The 16,751-nt window shown below is 39.8% G+C and overlaps 1 protein-coding gene across 1 annotated transcript in view; it reads right to left on the bottom strand.

The window, feature by feature from the left end:
• Nucleotides 1-16,751, bottom strand: part of fbxw8 (F-box and WD repeat domain containing 8) — a 167,073-nt gene that overhangs the window by 93,107 nt on the left and 57,215 nt on the right. The window contains exon 5 of the mRNA XM_043715860.1: nucleotides 16,293-16,450. Coding sequence (XP_043571795.1) covers nucleotides 16,293-16,450 — 158 coding nt within the window. The remainder of the gene's footprint in view (nucleotides 1-16,292; nucleotides 16,451-16,751) is intronic.

The raw sequence follows: 16,751 nt of genomic DNA, 5'->3' as shown, positions 1-16,751 counted from the left end.
CGGTATCAACAAATAAACTAAACTTTTCCTTGGTTTTCCATAAAATTTGAAAATTTATTTTTATCTCACTACTAAGATTAAAAAAATTAATTCTCAATTCTGACCAACTCATCCTATTTTCCGTTGGCTCTGCAATCTATGCATGTGCAACTTTATCATCCTATTTATCCAAAACAAACTTTTTCACTTGCACTAAATGGCTTTTCTTTTCTCAAACTGATAATGGTTCTGGAGGCAGTCTCGTTACCAGAGACAAATGATGTGACTGTGAGAAAGTTATGTCTGTCTGCTGAGCAATGGCTCACTGCCAAATCGAGGCAGGCATACAGCAGATGGGACTTGAAAATGGCCAAATCTCCATGCATTAGCTACATCTGCTCATTATCAAAACAACTCTGCCATTTTATCTAATGGTTCAACTAAAGCATTTTATTTGATTCATTTCAGTAACATTTTCACAATGCAATTAGTGATAAAATCAGGCTGGTATAATGCCAAAGTGTAGGAAAACAAATTTAATATGCAAGGGCACTAAAGTCACACACATAAAACACTAACAAACAACTTCAGTGCAGAAACATGCACCAAATATGCAAGAATCCTTATCTATTCAGAACATTGATGGTATATTTACTGCCACTTGGAAACCGGTTATACGGCATTTCAGTTCATTAACTTTTACAAATGTAAATTTTGTTGCTCCATGTATGCATCCCTAACCAGTAATGTCATAAGTATACATACTGTCAGTATAATTACACAATTTATGGATTGATGGTATTGTTTTGTAGTAATCATTATTTATTATAGCAATCGACCAGTAGCCTTCCAAAGTGGCTTGTCATGAGACATTAGCTGCAAGGATTAAAAAGCTTGCCAATGCCACCATAACACTTTTGATATTAAAAACATTAAGGTAAAAAGACCAAGGAATAAATATGCAGTGAAATTTAGACTAAATTGCACTTTTCAGACTTTATTTTCTCCTTCACAGTTAGAAGACTGCTCAAGTCTCCCTTTTCTGTTGTATATGATTATTTAAAATCTCACAAAGTGTAAGACTATCTAATTGCTCCAAGATATATGACTGAAGATGTCCGCTTGATATATACTGATTGTGCAATTTTCCAGGAATCAACTTGAGGCTATTACTATACATAAATTGGTAGGGTTGACGTACCAGATATTAAGTCTGAATATGAGCACATCAATGTTATTACTTTCCTCAATCCAAATAATTAGCAACTTGCGTAAAAGTTAACTCACACAAGAGGTTAACTCCTCAGCAATATTTACAATGAATGATATGTTGTTTCACATCATGTTACACTCAATCTATTATGTTGCTGCCAAAACAGAGCTATGGGTAATTGAGCATACCTTTTAAACTTGATTTGCCTTCCTAAAATTAATTGCTTATTGCAGGTCTGAAGAAGCCTACACGAAACAATTACCTTCTTTCTCTTCAAAACATTGTTTTTATTTAAAAAGAAAGAAAGAAGGTGACAAATGTAACTCTGTGGGCAGAATCTTCTTTTCTTGGGTATAGGAGTTTGATTTGAGACTATTTCTTGGCCCTGTTCTGTTCCACACTCCTGCGAAGTCTTCCCAGAGGTAGCCAATTAAGAGTGCCAATCAGAAGACCTGCAGCTTAGAAGAACAGCAGAGGTGGACACTGCTGGCAGAGGGGGAAATCCTAGGGCATGTCTGCCTTGAGACACCTGCTGAACAGGAAAGAACGAAATTAAATAAACTGTGGTTGCAAGATAGCCAGTGGCTGCAGCTGTGGCCCACTGATTGCCACGTCTCCAGTAGAGAGGTTAAAACAAAAATCCTCCTGAGCTCCTATCCCAGGCTAGTTGCCAGCAAGTTACCACCAGGCACCTGGTGAGTTTTGTCCTCATCGAAACATGTTGACTCCATTACATAAGTGCTGAAAAGGTGTTGCTGGAAAAGCGCAGCAGGTCAGGCAGCATCCAAGGAGCAGGAGAATCGACGTTTCGGGCATGAACCCTTCTTCAGGAATGAGGAAAGGGAATGAGGAATGAAGAAGGGCTCATGCCCGAAACATCTATTCTCCTGCTCCTTGGATGCTGCCTGATCTGCTGCGCTTTTCCAGCAACACATTTTCAGCTCTGATCTCCAGCATCTGCAGTCCTCACTTTCTCCATTACATAAGTGTCTACAGCTGTAATTCTCCTGTTTTCAGGCAAAGTGTGGAGGACGAGCATATTGAATAGTAACTGACTGCCTTCAGCATGTGAAAGTTTGCCTCATTGTGAGCCAAACAGCTTGTTAGGAGCAGGCTGATGAGCTCCTCAGCCAATTGCAGGCCTCAACAGTGGAGTCCCAACTCACCAGAAGTTGCCAGCCAATCAGAGACTGCCAGCCACTGGATCCTAAAGGCCATTAGTCAAAGCTACTCTTCATGAGATACAACGGTGACAATGTAAATGTTGTTCTTATCCTTTCTTGTGAGGTGGGGTTGTGGGAAAACAGGGTCGGAGGAAAATTAAGGTGGCTGGTATTTACATGAGACTGGATTATTCCATCATCACTGCCATTTATTGCCACCAGGTTGGGGTATTGAAGGTTGCCTGTCCATCCCCACAACCAACCTGACAGACAGGTTGGCCTGGTTTTCTAGTCACAATGTCAGTTATTTTTCTCACCTGCTTTGAATTGTGGAAGCAGTGAATTGAGGTCCTCAACTCTATATAGGATCTCCTCATCAAGCACTTACTGATTAGCTGGAACGAAAGGGGCATAGTCTCTCGAGGACAATCTCACCCACTTACCTTCCCTTCTTATAATCTCCAGAGAGGGGCAAATTTCAGTTTATATTTCAAATGTACTTCACTGGCTGTTGAAATGCTTTGAAATTTTGACAGGCATTAAACAAATGCAAGTCTTCCTTTTATTCACACAGCCACCTTGCCACTACTAGCATACTTCATCTACATTGTGATAGTATGCGTAAAGTGAATAGGAAATATTGATGCAACAATTCATATGTTAATAGAAAGGTGTGATTAAAACAAAACCGAATATAGCAATTTATTTGTTGCCAAAAAGTTTGATCCATACTTAAATTTTAATATATACAGAAGCCGCATAATAAGCAATACAAGTAATATGGATTCTTTTTAAAGTCACACCCACATTTCATGTTTCAGATTTTGGTGTAAATTTCAGTTCCACTCCAATGCTGTAGGGCATGGTAACCACCCTACCAACTGAATTATTGCCTGGTAAATAATTTAATCTATTATCCAGGTATCCATTGTTTTCTATTTAAAGTCACAGTAGAATCCATAAGTGTCAGTTTGTCAATGTAGTGGGGGAGACAGTGGAATAGTAGTAACATCACTGGACTCATCATCCAATGGCCCAAGTTAATGCTCTCGAGAGATGGTTCCAAATCCCAGCTTGCAGCTGACTGAACTTAAATCCAATTACTATATCTGGAATATAAAGGTCATTTCATTAATGGTGCCATGGAATTATAGATTGGTCATAAAAACCCATCTGGTTCCTTCAGGGAAGGAAATTTACCATCCTTACCTGGCCTGGTCTACCTGTGACTTTAAGAATAAAACACATTGCAGTGGATCTAATTTTCTGGATGTATGTTTGCTCATTGAGCTGGAAGGTTCGTTTTCAGATGTTTCGTCACCACACTAGGTAACATCTTCAGTGAGCCTCTGGATGAAGCACTGGTGGTAGAGTCCTTTCTATTTATACGTTTGGGTTTTCTTGGGTTGACATCATCAAAGAAATCCAAACATGTAAACAGAAAGCAGGTTACACCACCAGTGCTTTATCCAGAGGCTCACTGAAGATGTTATCGAGTATGGTGACAAAACATCTGAAAATGAACTCTCCAGCTTAGCAAGCAACCTACATCCACAACCTCAACCTGAGCTACATTTCTTCTCAAAACTCGCTCTTAATTACCTTCCTAAATGTTCTAATCAGACAGTCAGGTAACGCTAATTAGGGCTGGGCAATAAATACTGACCTTGTCAGCACTACCCACATCCCATGAAACAAAAAAAAAGCTTAAGAATAAAAACATTAAAGAAAAATCTGGATGTTACATGATAAAACGAGTAATGAAAACTGCATTATGTTCCAATAAAACATTACAAACCAGTTCTGCAATCTAGTAGAAGTATCATGATCTGGATCATTCTACAGATATTTATCACTGATTTATAGCAGATCTTTTTATTATGAGCAATTAATCATACAAAATGCACATTTTGTGCAATTCCCAGGAACTTCCAAGTCCAAGGTTTACTCATAAGCTTGCATGGAGGATTTTAAAAGGTGGAGACACTAAGATTTATCAACTGCAGCATTATAATCATAGTATATAAAACAGGAGCTGCACCTTTCACTAAGGTAGAGTATGTGCGATTACCAATAACATAAGTTTCACATCAAAGATGTAATTCTGCTTTAACTACAATATCGAAAATGAATTTGTATTTATATTAGTAGCAAATATGAGTAGCTAATTTTCTATCTCTCATCCACATCTTCTGAAACATGTCAAATTTCAGATTATGGTAGAAGGAAAAGCACTATCAGGACACCTGATGCCAAAACATTCATTATGGTGAACTTTAGATGGGCATCTGCTGTGGTCACAGAAGGTCTGCCAATCTTAGGAATGTTCTAACAACAATTGATTTCATTAAATATTTGAACCAGTTCCCAAAGGGAGGAAGCAGTTAAGCAGTAACCTTGATGGGATGGCCCAGGTTGACACTAAATTATTACAAACAGACACATGTTCCAATCCCCAAATGACTCTGGAACAATACTGCAAGAGATCAGCTCGCCATTTTTATTTTTCAAGTCTTATATTTATCATGTTTGTAGTCCATGAATGTTTTTGATGTGGGATGTAAAACAGTCTGATGGGACAAAGAAAAAGACTTGTTCATTCTCAGTCTATTTCAATGTCACCACAAAACTTCAAGCATCGCAAATGCCAATCAATTCAAATATCTTCAATATTGCTTCTCCTCTCATTCTAGCACTTCAATCTTTTACTCATACCATGAGTCTTGATATCTTCCTCATCTCTGTGCAAGCACTGCAAGACTTAATTTCAAAGAGCCTATTCCTCGGTTTTATGAATGTGTGTCTTTTCATGCCTTCCTATACCACAATAACACAGCTCCCTTTGAACATTACAACTTCACTTACACAAGACATCCCATTCTGACCTAAAACCAATTAATCTATGGAAACATTTTAGTTCTGGATACGCAGACATTTTTGTTCCTGTACAATTATAAGTCGGTGTCTGAGGTCGCAGTAATTCCCGTTTCAGTATCAGTACCACATCTGTCCCCCAAACCCCTCAGTCCCCTGTCTTATAGAGTCATAGAGATGTACAGAATGGAAACAGACCCTTCGGTCCAATCCGTCCATGTAAACCAGATATCCCAACCCAATCTAGTCCCACCTGCCAGCACCCGGCCCATATCCCTCCAAACCCTTCCTATTCATATACCCATCCAAATGCCTTTTAAATGTTGCAATTGTACTAGACTCCACCACTTCCTCTGGCAGTGCATTCCATACACATACCACCCTCTGCGTGAAAAAGTTGCCCCTTAGGTCTCTTTTATATCTTTCCCCCCCTCACCCTAAACCTATGCCCTCTAATTCTGGACTCCTCCTCCCCAGGGAAAAGACTTTGTCTATTTTACCTATCCATGCCCCTCATAATTTTGTAAACCTCTATAAGATTATCTCTCAGCCTCCGACGCTCCAGGGAGAACAGCCCCAGCCTGTACAGCCTCTCCCTATAGCTCAAATCCTCCAACCCTGGCAACATCCTTGTTAACCTTTTCTGAACCCTTTCAGGTTTCACAACATCTTTCCGATAGGAAGGTGATCAGAATTGCAAGCAATATTCCAACAGTGGCCTAACTAGTGTCCTGTACAGCCGCAACATGACCTCCTAACTCCTGTACTCAATACTCTGATCAATAAAGGAAAGCATACCAAACGCCTTCTTCACTATCCTATCTACCTGCGACTCCACGTTAAATGAGCTATGAACCTGCAGTCCAGGGTCTCTTTGTTCAGCAACACTCCCTAGGACCTTACCATTAAGTGTATATGTCCTGCTAAGATTGCTTTCCCAAAATGCAGCACCTCGCATTTATCTGAATTAAACTCCATCTGCCACTTCTCAGCCCATTGGCCCATCTGGTCTAGATTCTGTTGTAATCTGAGGTAACCCTCTTCGCTGTCCACTACACCTCCAATTTTGGTGTCATCTGCAAACTTTCTAACTATACCTCTTATGCTTGCATCCAAATCATTTATATAAATGACAAAAAGTAGAGGACCCAGCACTGATCCTTGAGGCCCTCCACTGGTCACAGGCCTCCAGTGTGAAAAACAACCCTTAACCACCACCTTCTGTCTTCTACCTTTGAGCCAGTTCTGTATCCAAATGGCCAGTTCTCCCTGCATTCCGTGAGATCTAACCTTGCTAACCAGTCTCCCATGGAGAACCTTGTGGAACACCTTACTGAACTTCTTGTCACCTCTTCAAAAAAACCCAATCAAGTCAGCGAGACATGATTTCCCACATACAAAGGCATGTCTATGATCCCTAATCAGTCCTTGCCTTTCCAAATACATGTACATCCTGTCCCTCAGGATTCCCTCCAACAACTTGCCCACCACCGACATCAGGCTCACTGGTCTATAGTTCCCTGACCTGTCCTTACCACCTTTAACCAGTGGCACCACGTTAGCCAACCTGCAGTACTCCGGCACCTAACCTGTGACTGTCGATACAAATATCTCAGCAAGAGGCCCAGCAATCATTTCTCTGGCTTCCCACAGAGTTCTAGGGTACACTTGATCAGGTCCTGGGGACTTATCCACTTTTAACTATTTAAAGACATCCAGCACTTCCTCCTCTGTAATCTGGACATTTTTCAAGATGTCACCATCTATTTCCCTACATTCTATATCTTCCATATCCTTTTTCACAGTAAATACTGATGCAAAATACTCATTTAGTATCTCCCCCATTTTCTGTGGCTCCACACAAAGGCTGCCTTGCTGATCTTTGAGGGGCCCTATTCTCTCCCTAGTTACCCTTTTGTCCTTAATGTATTTGTAAAAGCCCTATAGATTCTCCTTAATTCTGTTTGCCAAAGCTATCTCATGTCCCCTTTTTGCCCTCCTGATTTCCCTCTTAAGTGTACTCTTACTACCTTTATACTCTTCTAAGGATTCAATCGATCTATCCTGTCTATACCTGACATATGCTTCCTTCTTTTTCTTAACCAAACCCTCAATTTCTTTAGCCATCCAGCATTCCCTATACCTACCAGCCTTCCCTTTCACCCTGTCAGGAATACACTTTCTCTGGATTCTCATTTTCTCAGTTCTGAAGGCTTCCCATTTTCCAGCCGTCCCTTTACCTATGAACATCTGCCCCCAAACAGCTTTTGAAAGTTCATTCCTAATACCGTTAAATTGGCCTTTCTCCAATTTAGAACTTCAACTTTTAGATCTGGTCTATCCTTTTCCATCACTATTTTAAATCTAATAGAATTATGGTCGCTGGCCCCAAAGTGCTCCCTCACTGATACCTCAGTCATCTGCCCTGCCTTATTTCCCAAGAATAGGTCAAGTTTTGCACCTTCTCTGGTACTGAATCAGAAAATTTTCTTGCACACACTTAACAAATTCCTCTCTATCTAAACCCTTAACACTATGGCAGTCCCAGTCTATGTTCGGAAAGTTAAAATCCCCTACCATAACCATCCTATTATTCTTCCAAATAGCTGAGATCTCTTTACAAATTTGTTTCTCAATTTCCCTCTGACTATTAGGGGGTCTATAATACAATCCCAATAAGGTGATCATCCCTTTCTTATTTCACAGTTCCATCCAAATAACTTCCCTGGATGTATTTCCAGGAATATCCTCCCTCAGTACAGCTGTAATGCTTTCCCTTATCAAAAATGCCACTCCCCTTCCTGTCTTGCCTCCCTGTCTATCCTTCCTGTAGCATTTGTATACTGGAACATTAAGCTACCAGTCCTGCCCATCCCTGAGCCATGTTTCCGTAATTGCTATGATAACCCAGTCCCATGTTCCTAACCATGCCCTGAGTTCATCTGCCTTCCCTGTTAGGCCCCTTGCATTGAAATAAATGTTGTTTAATTTATTAGTCCTACCTTGTCCCTGCCTGCCCTGACTGTTTGACTTGCTCCTGTTCTCAACTGTACCAGTCTCAGACTGATCTCTTTCCTCACTATCTCCCTGGGTCCCCCCACCTTACTAGTTTAAATCCTCCCGAGCAGCTCTAGCAAATCTCCCTGCCAGTATATTAGTCCCCTTCCAATTTAGGTGCAATCCATCCTTCTTGTACAGGTCACTTCTACCCCAAAAGACATTCCAATGATCCAAAAATGTGAATCCTTCTCCCATACACCAGCTCCTCAGCCATGCATTCATCTTCTCTATCCTCCTATTCCTGCCCTCACTAGCTCGTAGCACCGGGAGTAATCCAGATGTTACTACTCTTGAGGACCTCTTTTTTAAAATCCTAACTAACTCTTTGTAATCTTCCTTCAGAATCTCAACCTTTTCCCTTCCTATGTTGTTGGTTCCAATGTGGACAATGAACTCTTGCTGGTCCCTCTCCCCCTTGAGAACATTCTGTACCCTCTCTGAGACATCCTTGATCCTGGCACCAGGGAAACAACACACCATTCTGATTTTTCGCTGCTGGCCGCAGAAACATCTGTCTGTACCTCAGACTAGAGAGTCCCCTAACACAATTGATCTCTTGGAACCCGACGTACCCCTCATTGCATTAGAGCCAGTTTCAATACCAGAAATGTGGCTGTTTGTGTTACGTTCCCCTGTGAATCGATCACCTCTTATATTTTCCAAATCAGCGTACTTGCTTGAAATGGGGATAACCACAGAAGACTCCTGCACTAGCTGCCTACCTCTTTTATCTTTCCTGGAGTGAACCCATCTATATGACTGTATCTGAGACTTTCCCCCCCTTCCTATAACTGCCATCCATCACATACTGTTGCTGTTGCAAATTCCTCATTGCCTCTAACTGCCTCTCCAACCGATTCATTCAATCTGATTGGATTCGCAACCAACAGCATTTATTGCAGATATAATCTGCAGTAACCCTTAAACTCTCTTTAAACTCCTACATCTGACAAGAAGTACATATCACTCTATTAAAGGCCATTTTTGCTCCTTCACAATCTACAGGTTCGGAAAATAACACAGTCTTATTCCTCTATAAAACACCTCCTCAGGTTAAATTAATAGTTATGGCTTATATTTTGAGTTTAATCCAAGAGACATATCTCAAAAAACATCTAATCAAGAAAGAACCCACTCTACTCACTACTGCAGACTTTCGGTAGGCCACACTTAAAAACAAATCACTTATGTGGCTGTGAACTTTGTCCAAACAATTCCTCCAAAATCAGTTGTGAATTCCACTACTGATTAATTTTCCCAGACGCACTCCAATGTCCAGCGATACATGAATTCAAACAGCAAAGGCAGTAACTGTGCAGGTTCACTGTGGTGTCAGTTTATTTCTTTCTCTCTCTCCTGCACTGACCTCACCATGTGCTTCCTTTGTCTGTTCTTCTCCCTTTTAAAACGGCTGTTGTTTTGGCTTCTTTTTTTCCAAAGTTCCAAAACAATGCAACAGCATATAAAACTTTACCTCCCACTCAAGCAAGGTCTTGACTTTAAAATTTTCTTCCTTGTTTTCAAATCTCTCCACACTATCAGCCCACCAAGCCTCTGTAATCTTTTCCAGTCACAACCTTTCGAGTTGTCTGTGGTCATCTCATTCAGGCCTGTTATATGCCCTTGATTTCAATGGCTTCACCATGGATGGCTGTTCCTTCAGTTGCCTAGGCCCCAAAACCTGAAACACAATCTCCACATTTTCCTTTTTTTTAGGCACTCCTCAAAACCTACATTTTTGTCCAAGCTTTTAGTCATTGACCTGGTATCACTTTATGTACTCAGTAACAAATATTTTAAATAACATAGCTGCAAAACATCTTCGAACATTACATCACATTAAAGGTGCTTTGGAATACAAGTTGTTGTTGCTGTGCAAATCTTTCACTGTGATTTAGGTTACATAAATATTACATAAAACATTTTTAATTGAGTTGCATTGTCTATGTTACTTTCTTTTCTTGTGCACCATTTTGCATTTTTCTCAAGTTCGAAGTGGCATAACTAAGAAAGTTATTCTTAAATACAAAACTCAAGCAACTTGCTCCAGCAATAACTGGTCATTAACCATAACCTAACTTTGAACTCTATGACTGCATTTAGTTTTGAATTTAATTATGCGAAACACCATAAGCTCAGGTTTGCGTTTTTAATTTAACAGCTTAAATTGTGTTCAAGGCTAAAGGCTTGAAAACTTTTTATTCCTTCCTAGCTACATTTTCTTGAGGTATGCCGATCTATTTCCATCCTTTGCAAAGCTGAAAACTTCAGCTCCAACCTTTCTGCAGTATTAATGTTTAGGAGAGTAGAAGAGCAGTAGTCCAAGAAAGGAACTGTTTTGAAACAGCAAACATTGAACTTAAAAAGTTAACTCTGCTTCTCTCTCCAAAGATGATAACCAGACCTGTTGTGTTTCTTCAGCACTTAATTTTCATGATGATGAAAAGGGAATTGTGTTTGTCAAATTTGTTGATACAATGAACGGGATGGTTAAGGTGGAACTAGCTACTGTTGTGTAAGTGGATTTTCAAAGAATATTCACTAAGGTCCCACACAGGAGACTAAATTAGTACCTGTGGGACTGGGGTAATACTCATACATAATAATTAATATTAATATGGATTCAGGTTGGTTAATATACAGATACAGAATGGGTAAACAGGGCATTTTGCCCAGGGCAGGATTGACTGGCACGAGGGGTCATAGTTTTAAGATATTAGGAGAAAGGTATAGAGGGGACATCAGAGGAAGGTTCTTTATGCAGAGAGTTGTGAATGCATGGAATGTGTTGCCAGTGGTGGTGGAAGCCGAGTCAGTAGGGACATTTAAGCGACTGCTGGATATGTACGTGGACAGCAGTGAATTGAGGGGTGCAGAGTTATTTTATTTTACATTAAGATTGATCCTCGGCACAACATTATGGGCCAAAGGGCCTGTTCTGTCCTGTACTTTTCTATGTTCTATTTTTCTGTTGTGAGATTGTAACTAGTGGTCTACATGGCTGATGCATTTGTCTCTGCAAATGATATAAGTAGTCAGGGAAGCTATAGGCAAGCACTATTACACAAAAAAACAAATATTGATTGGAAAAGTGATTAGTGCCATAGGTCTAACACAGAGATAATGTGATTCTAAATTTTAAAACGATGGAAACCGCTCCTCACCCCCATAATTCAAACCCTCCAGTCCTGGCACATCCTTGTAAATCTTTTCTGCACACTCTCAAATTTAACAACATCCTTCCTATAGAAGTTTCAAAAACATTTAAAACTACCTTTGCAAGGGTAGCTAGGGATGGGGAACAAATACTAATCTTGGCAGAAGCATTCACATCCCATGAATGAGTCAAAAAACTTCTGAATTTGGAAATAGGATATATAATTTCTGAATTATTTCCAGATGACACCAAATTGCATGGCTGCAGTAAAAGTGGTGGGCAATAAAAAAAATTGCAAAACATTAATAAACTTGCAAATGGGCATATAATTGAAAAATTAATTTCAATTTTCAGTATTCACTACTGAGAGGGACCTTGATGTTCCTGAGGACAACACGAAACAGACTGATATGCTCCTACAGGTTGATGTTGAGGAGGATTTTGAAAATTTTGAAAAATACCTAAGGGTAGATAAATCTCCTGGGACCTGGTGTGATCTACCCAAGGTCAGTCTAGGAAGCAAGGTAAGATATTGCTCCGCCTTTGGCAATGATCTTTGTGTCCTCACTGTCCACTGGAGTAGTGCCAGATGATTGAGGGGTGGCAAATGATTTTCCCCTTGTTCAAGAAAGGGAATAGAGATAACCCTGGGAACTACAGACCAATCAGTTTTACATCTGTGGTGGGCAAATTATTGGAGAGGATCGTGAGAGATAGATTTTATGATTATTTGGAAAACCATAGCTTGATTAGAGAAAGTCAGCATGGATTCGAGAGGGGTAGGTCATGCCTCACTAACCTAATTGAATTATTTGATGAAGGTACTGAAGTGGATGTGGTGTACATGGATTTTAGCAAGGCATTCAATAAGGTTCCCCATGGTAGGCTCAAATCAAAGTAAGGGGGCATGGAAACAAGGAAATCTGGCCATCTGAATACAGAATTGCATGGCCCGGAGAAGACAGAGGTGGTGGTAGATGAAAAGTATTCAGCCTGGAGTTCGGTGACCAGTGGTGTTCTGCAGGGATCAGTTCTGGGACCTCTGCTCTTTGTGATTTTTATAAATGATTTGGAACAGGAAGTAGAAGGGTGGCTTAGTTTGCCGATGACACAAAGGTTGGAGAGGCTGGTGGATAGTGTGGAGGGCTGTTGCATGTTGCAACGGGACATTGTCAGGATGTAGAACTGGGCTGATAAGTGGCAGATGGAGTCCAACCTGGAAAAGTGTGCAGTGATTCATTTTTGAAAGTTGAATTTTAATGCAGAATATAGGATTAAAAACAGGATTCTTGGCAGTGTGGAGAAATAGAGGGATCTTGGGGTCCATGTCCATAAATCCCTCAAAGTTGCCACCCAAGTTAACAGAGTTGTTCAGAAGACATATGGTGTATTGGCTTTCATTAGCAGGAGGACAGAATTTAACAGCCACAAAATTATGCTGCAGCCCTATAGAGCTCTGGTTAGATCACAGTTACAATATTGTGTTCAGTTCTGGTTACCTCATTATAGGAAAGAGGTGGAAGCTTTAGAGAGAGTGAAGAGGAGATTTACCAGGATGCTGCCTGGATTGGAGGGCATGTCTTATGAAGTAAGGTTGAGGGAGCTAGGGCTTTTCTCATTGGTGCGAAGAAGAATGAGCGCTGACTTGATAGAGGTATACAAGATGATGAGAGGCATAGATAAAGTGGATAGCCAGAGACATTTTTCCCAGGAAAAAGAGGCTAACACAAAGGAGATCATTTTATGGTGATTGGAGGAAGGTTTAGGGGAGATGTCAGAGGTAGATTCTTTACACAGAGTGTGCTGGGTGCGTGGAATGCACTGCCAGCAATGGTAGTGAAGTCCAATACATTAAGGGCATTTAAGCAACTCTTGGATAGCCACATGGAAGATAGAACAATGAATGGTATGTAGGTTAGTTTGATCTTAGAGCAGGATAAAAGTAGCACAACATCGAGGGCCGAAGGACCTATACTGTTCTCTGTTCTATATACATGAGTGAAATGGTACATTATAGAAGAAGGAATGAACAGAAAATAAAGCTTTAAATAGAGTATAGAAACAAAGAGATCTGCAGCTAGAAATAACCAAACCATTTAAAGTGCAATGTAAGAGATAAAGGTATTTTTAAATATCCATTAGGGTGCATTTCAACAGGAATAGAATTAAAAACATGAAAAATTTAAATTATATTAAACATTAATTCAATGATTATGGATATTTGCTCAAGGTGAATTGGGAACACTGAGTTAATATAACAAATCAGACTTCAGAAGGTGCTTTCTTCAAATAAATCTTAGTTCAGTTGGAAAACACTTTTTGAGAGCTGTGTTCAATCAGGAAATGTTTAAAATTTTAGAGAGAGGCAATAAATGTTGGGTTTGCCAGTAACAACTAGACCTGATCAATTTTTTTAAAAATCCTATTTTATAGAGTATGTGCTTAAAAACATTAAGAAGTTGACTGTAAGACATAAGTATAGGTTCAGCAAAGTTGGTGTGTAGTATAGAATTCTAACATCGCATAAATAAGACACATTTTGTCAAACCTTTTCATCTTATACAGGACAATTCACAAGAAGGGAAAACTAACATTTGTACTGCATGAGATGCAAGTGCTGGTTGATTGACACGTAGACTCAGTGGTAGAGGTGTTGTAATGGGGAATGCATTAATGTTGATTGACATTTTACAGTCAGATTTCATTTAAAATTTAAATTAGGAAAGGTTGGTTCTGATTGGCCAAGCCTCCTTGCTTTTTCTATGAGCACTCATTCACATTGTGACTACTTGAATGCTCACAGCATTGTTGTATTGTCTTGCCTTGCCTTTGTGTGTTTTGAGTCCTCAACCAGAGTTTAAAGGCTCACGGTATTTCTGTGTTATTTTTTATTTAGCATAGCCACAAAGCCAGACAGCATGCCATGACTGCGAGCAATGATCAGTCAGGGTGTGGCTATATTGCTGTAGAGCAATGTGCTACAATAATCTCAGACCTGAACCATCTGCCAGCAATGTTAAGTGGCAAACACATTGCATATGCTTCAACCAATGGCTATTCCTCAAAGTGTAAACAAAGAATAGTTAGGCCAAGCCTTTAATTAAGGTGCCTGACATAGAATATCAAGTGCACAGTCTGCTCTTGGTCCAGGAGCTTGGATATGGTCTGTGGCTTCTTTGGTTGGTCATGGTCAGGGACCTGTACCTTTATAATCTACAGAGTAAGCTAGAGTCTGGTTTCTCCAGGGGGAATGAATAGTGCAACATGATGATTGGCATAACTACGTTTTAGCATTGGGAGAAAAGACTAGTACTCCCTTAGTCAGGGTTTTAAGATGGCTGAGACCAAGGACAAGTAGCTTGTGTAGCTTGGTTCTTAAATAGCAATAGATTTACAAATGTCCATTTGTATTTGGACTAAAATGTCAGCTGTGCCATCTATGTGCCCTTAGAAATGTTTATTTCTCCTCCCACTATGTGCACAGTTGAAAGAACTCCCGCTGGCAGCTCTTGACCTGATGGACAGCTGAGTTTTAAAATTGGCGCGGTGCTAGGAATCCTGGGAGATCCCAGCAGTGGCAAGTACGTCTGCGTCTGACAACAGGGAACGCAGGACAAGCGAGGAGCCATAGCGGCATGGTGCATAGGTAATGAAGTGGGTTTTGGAGAATAGAGTACAAAATATTATGAAGGCTCATGGAGAGAAGTGACACCTAACCAATTTCTGATACTATATTGTTACTATAATAGACTTAAAAGGTTTAGATTCAAATCTTCATCCATTGGTTATTTCTCAACTTGTTTTGTGCCATTTTACTCTTCACTATTTTATATAATTTAAATTGATTAATTGACTTTTACATGCAAAATATTTCTACAAATGACTGGTGACTGTTTTGCAATAATATTAATTGATAATAGCAAGGTCTCCAACTGGATTTGTCCTCACTAGCAGTTTTCAATCTTTTTCCATTTCACCTTAAGATTTTATTATACCAGAGATTCTGACAACCCTCTGGGGGTTGCCTGAAACAATCATTCTTAGTGCAAGGAAAAGGTTGGCATGCTATTCAATCACAGATCTCTCACCCTTATCACTCTGTGCATTTTATTTGGAGTTAGGACAATCTCAAATTTGTTCACCTTGCTAAGGAAATATTGAAAGTGACTGTGAAAAAGGTAAAAAAATGACAATGCCAAAACAAAAGGGGTTGATGATTTAGCCATCCTTGTGTCTAAACAGCATCATAAAGCTTTGGCCATGCACTTCTTCAGATGGTTTTAACAACTTCAAAATGTTCATGCGTTTGGCAAGTACAAAAACATTTAAACTTTTGGACCCTCGGCCCCAAAATGCAATGGAAGGTGAATGCAAACATGAATTATGCTCTTTTTGAATTTTACGATCCACCCCATTTACATTATGTAACACTCAGCATTCAAAGCAAAGGGTGCAGATTGCATTATAAAGTGCAATAAAACAAACAAATATTAAAAACCACTAAAAAAAAATTCCATTTATTTTCCTGAAGTATTTTGCTATTCATATGTGCCTTTTAAGGTTTACCGAATTGCTGTTTTCAGAAGGCATCATGAACTAGATTCACATCCTCAAGGAGCAGCCAAAATGTTTCTTTCCCCCATTACAATATACTGGAACTGAAATACTGGCATTACACTTTTCGGACGACATAATAGCAACATTAATGGTAATGTGTTTGTGCTGCCCACTAATGCATTTAGATTATTGGCCAGAAGTGTTCCTTTCTAAACCTCACAGTAAATGTCTGCAGCAGCTGCTGCTGTTAATTGTTGAACAACCCTGTGGTGGTGTTTTTGGTACTCACCGCCCTTGTAAGCCGCCACTGCTATGGTGCTATTTATCCTCACAAAAGAGACGGGTGGCCGTGGTCCAAGTTCTGCAGAGCTCTGTGACGTTTCCAGATACAAGGCACTGCTGTCCCAGGTGCTTATGTCCCACATTCTCACATCTCCTGATGTGTATCTGAAAGAACCAGTTCAATTATCTGCTTGTTTATTCCAAATACTGGCCACCTACTGAAGATACTAATTGGAAATAATATCAGCAGCTATGTTTATGACTCATAAGCTGCAAATGCGGTCACTGAACATAATTTAAATCATAGAAGACAGCAATCTTCTCAACAAAAGGCAAATTTATGCAGTTAGATAAAAAAGTGATAATTCCCATCATCAATCAAAACAAGAAGCTATATTTTATTTAGATCTGATCAGATAGATATTTATTTTGAATGATATAATTTTTAAAACATGTGTGACTGCTG

The sequence above is a fragment of the Chiloscyllium plagiosum genome, chromosome 25 (assembly GCF_004010195.1).
Source record: "Chiloscyllium plagiosum isolate BGI_BamShark_2017 chromosome 25, ASM401019v2, whole genome shotgun sequence".
NCBI classification, from domain to species: domain Eukaryota; kingdom Metazoa; phylum Chordata; class Chondrichthyes; order Orectolobiformes; family Hemiscylliidae; genus Chiloscyllium; species Chiloscyllium plagiosum.
The sequence above is the reverse complement of the archived record's forward strand: the minus strand, read 5'-3'. Positions and strand labels throughout refer to the sequence as shown.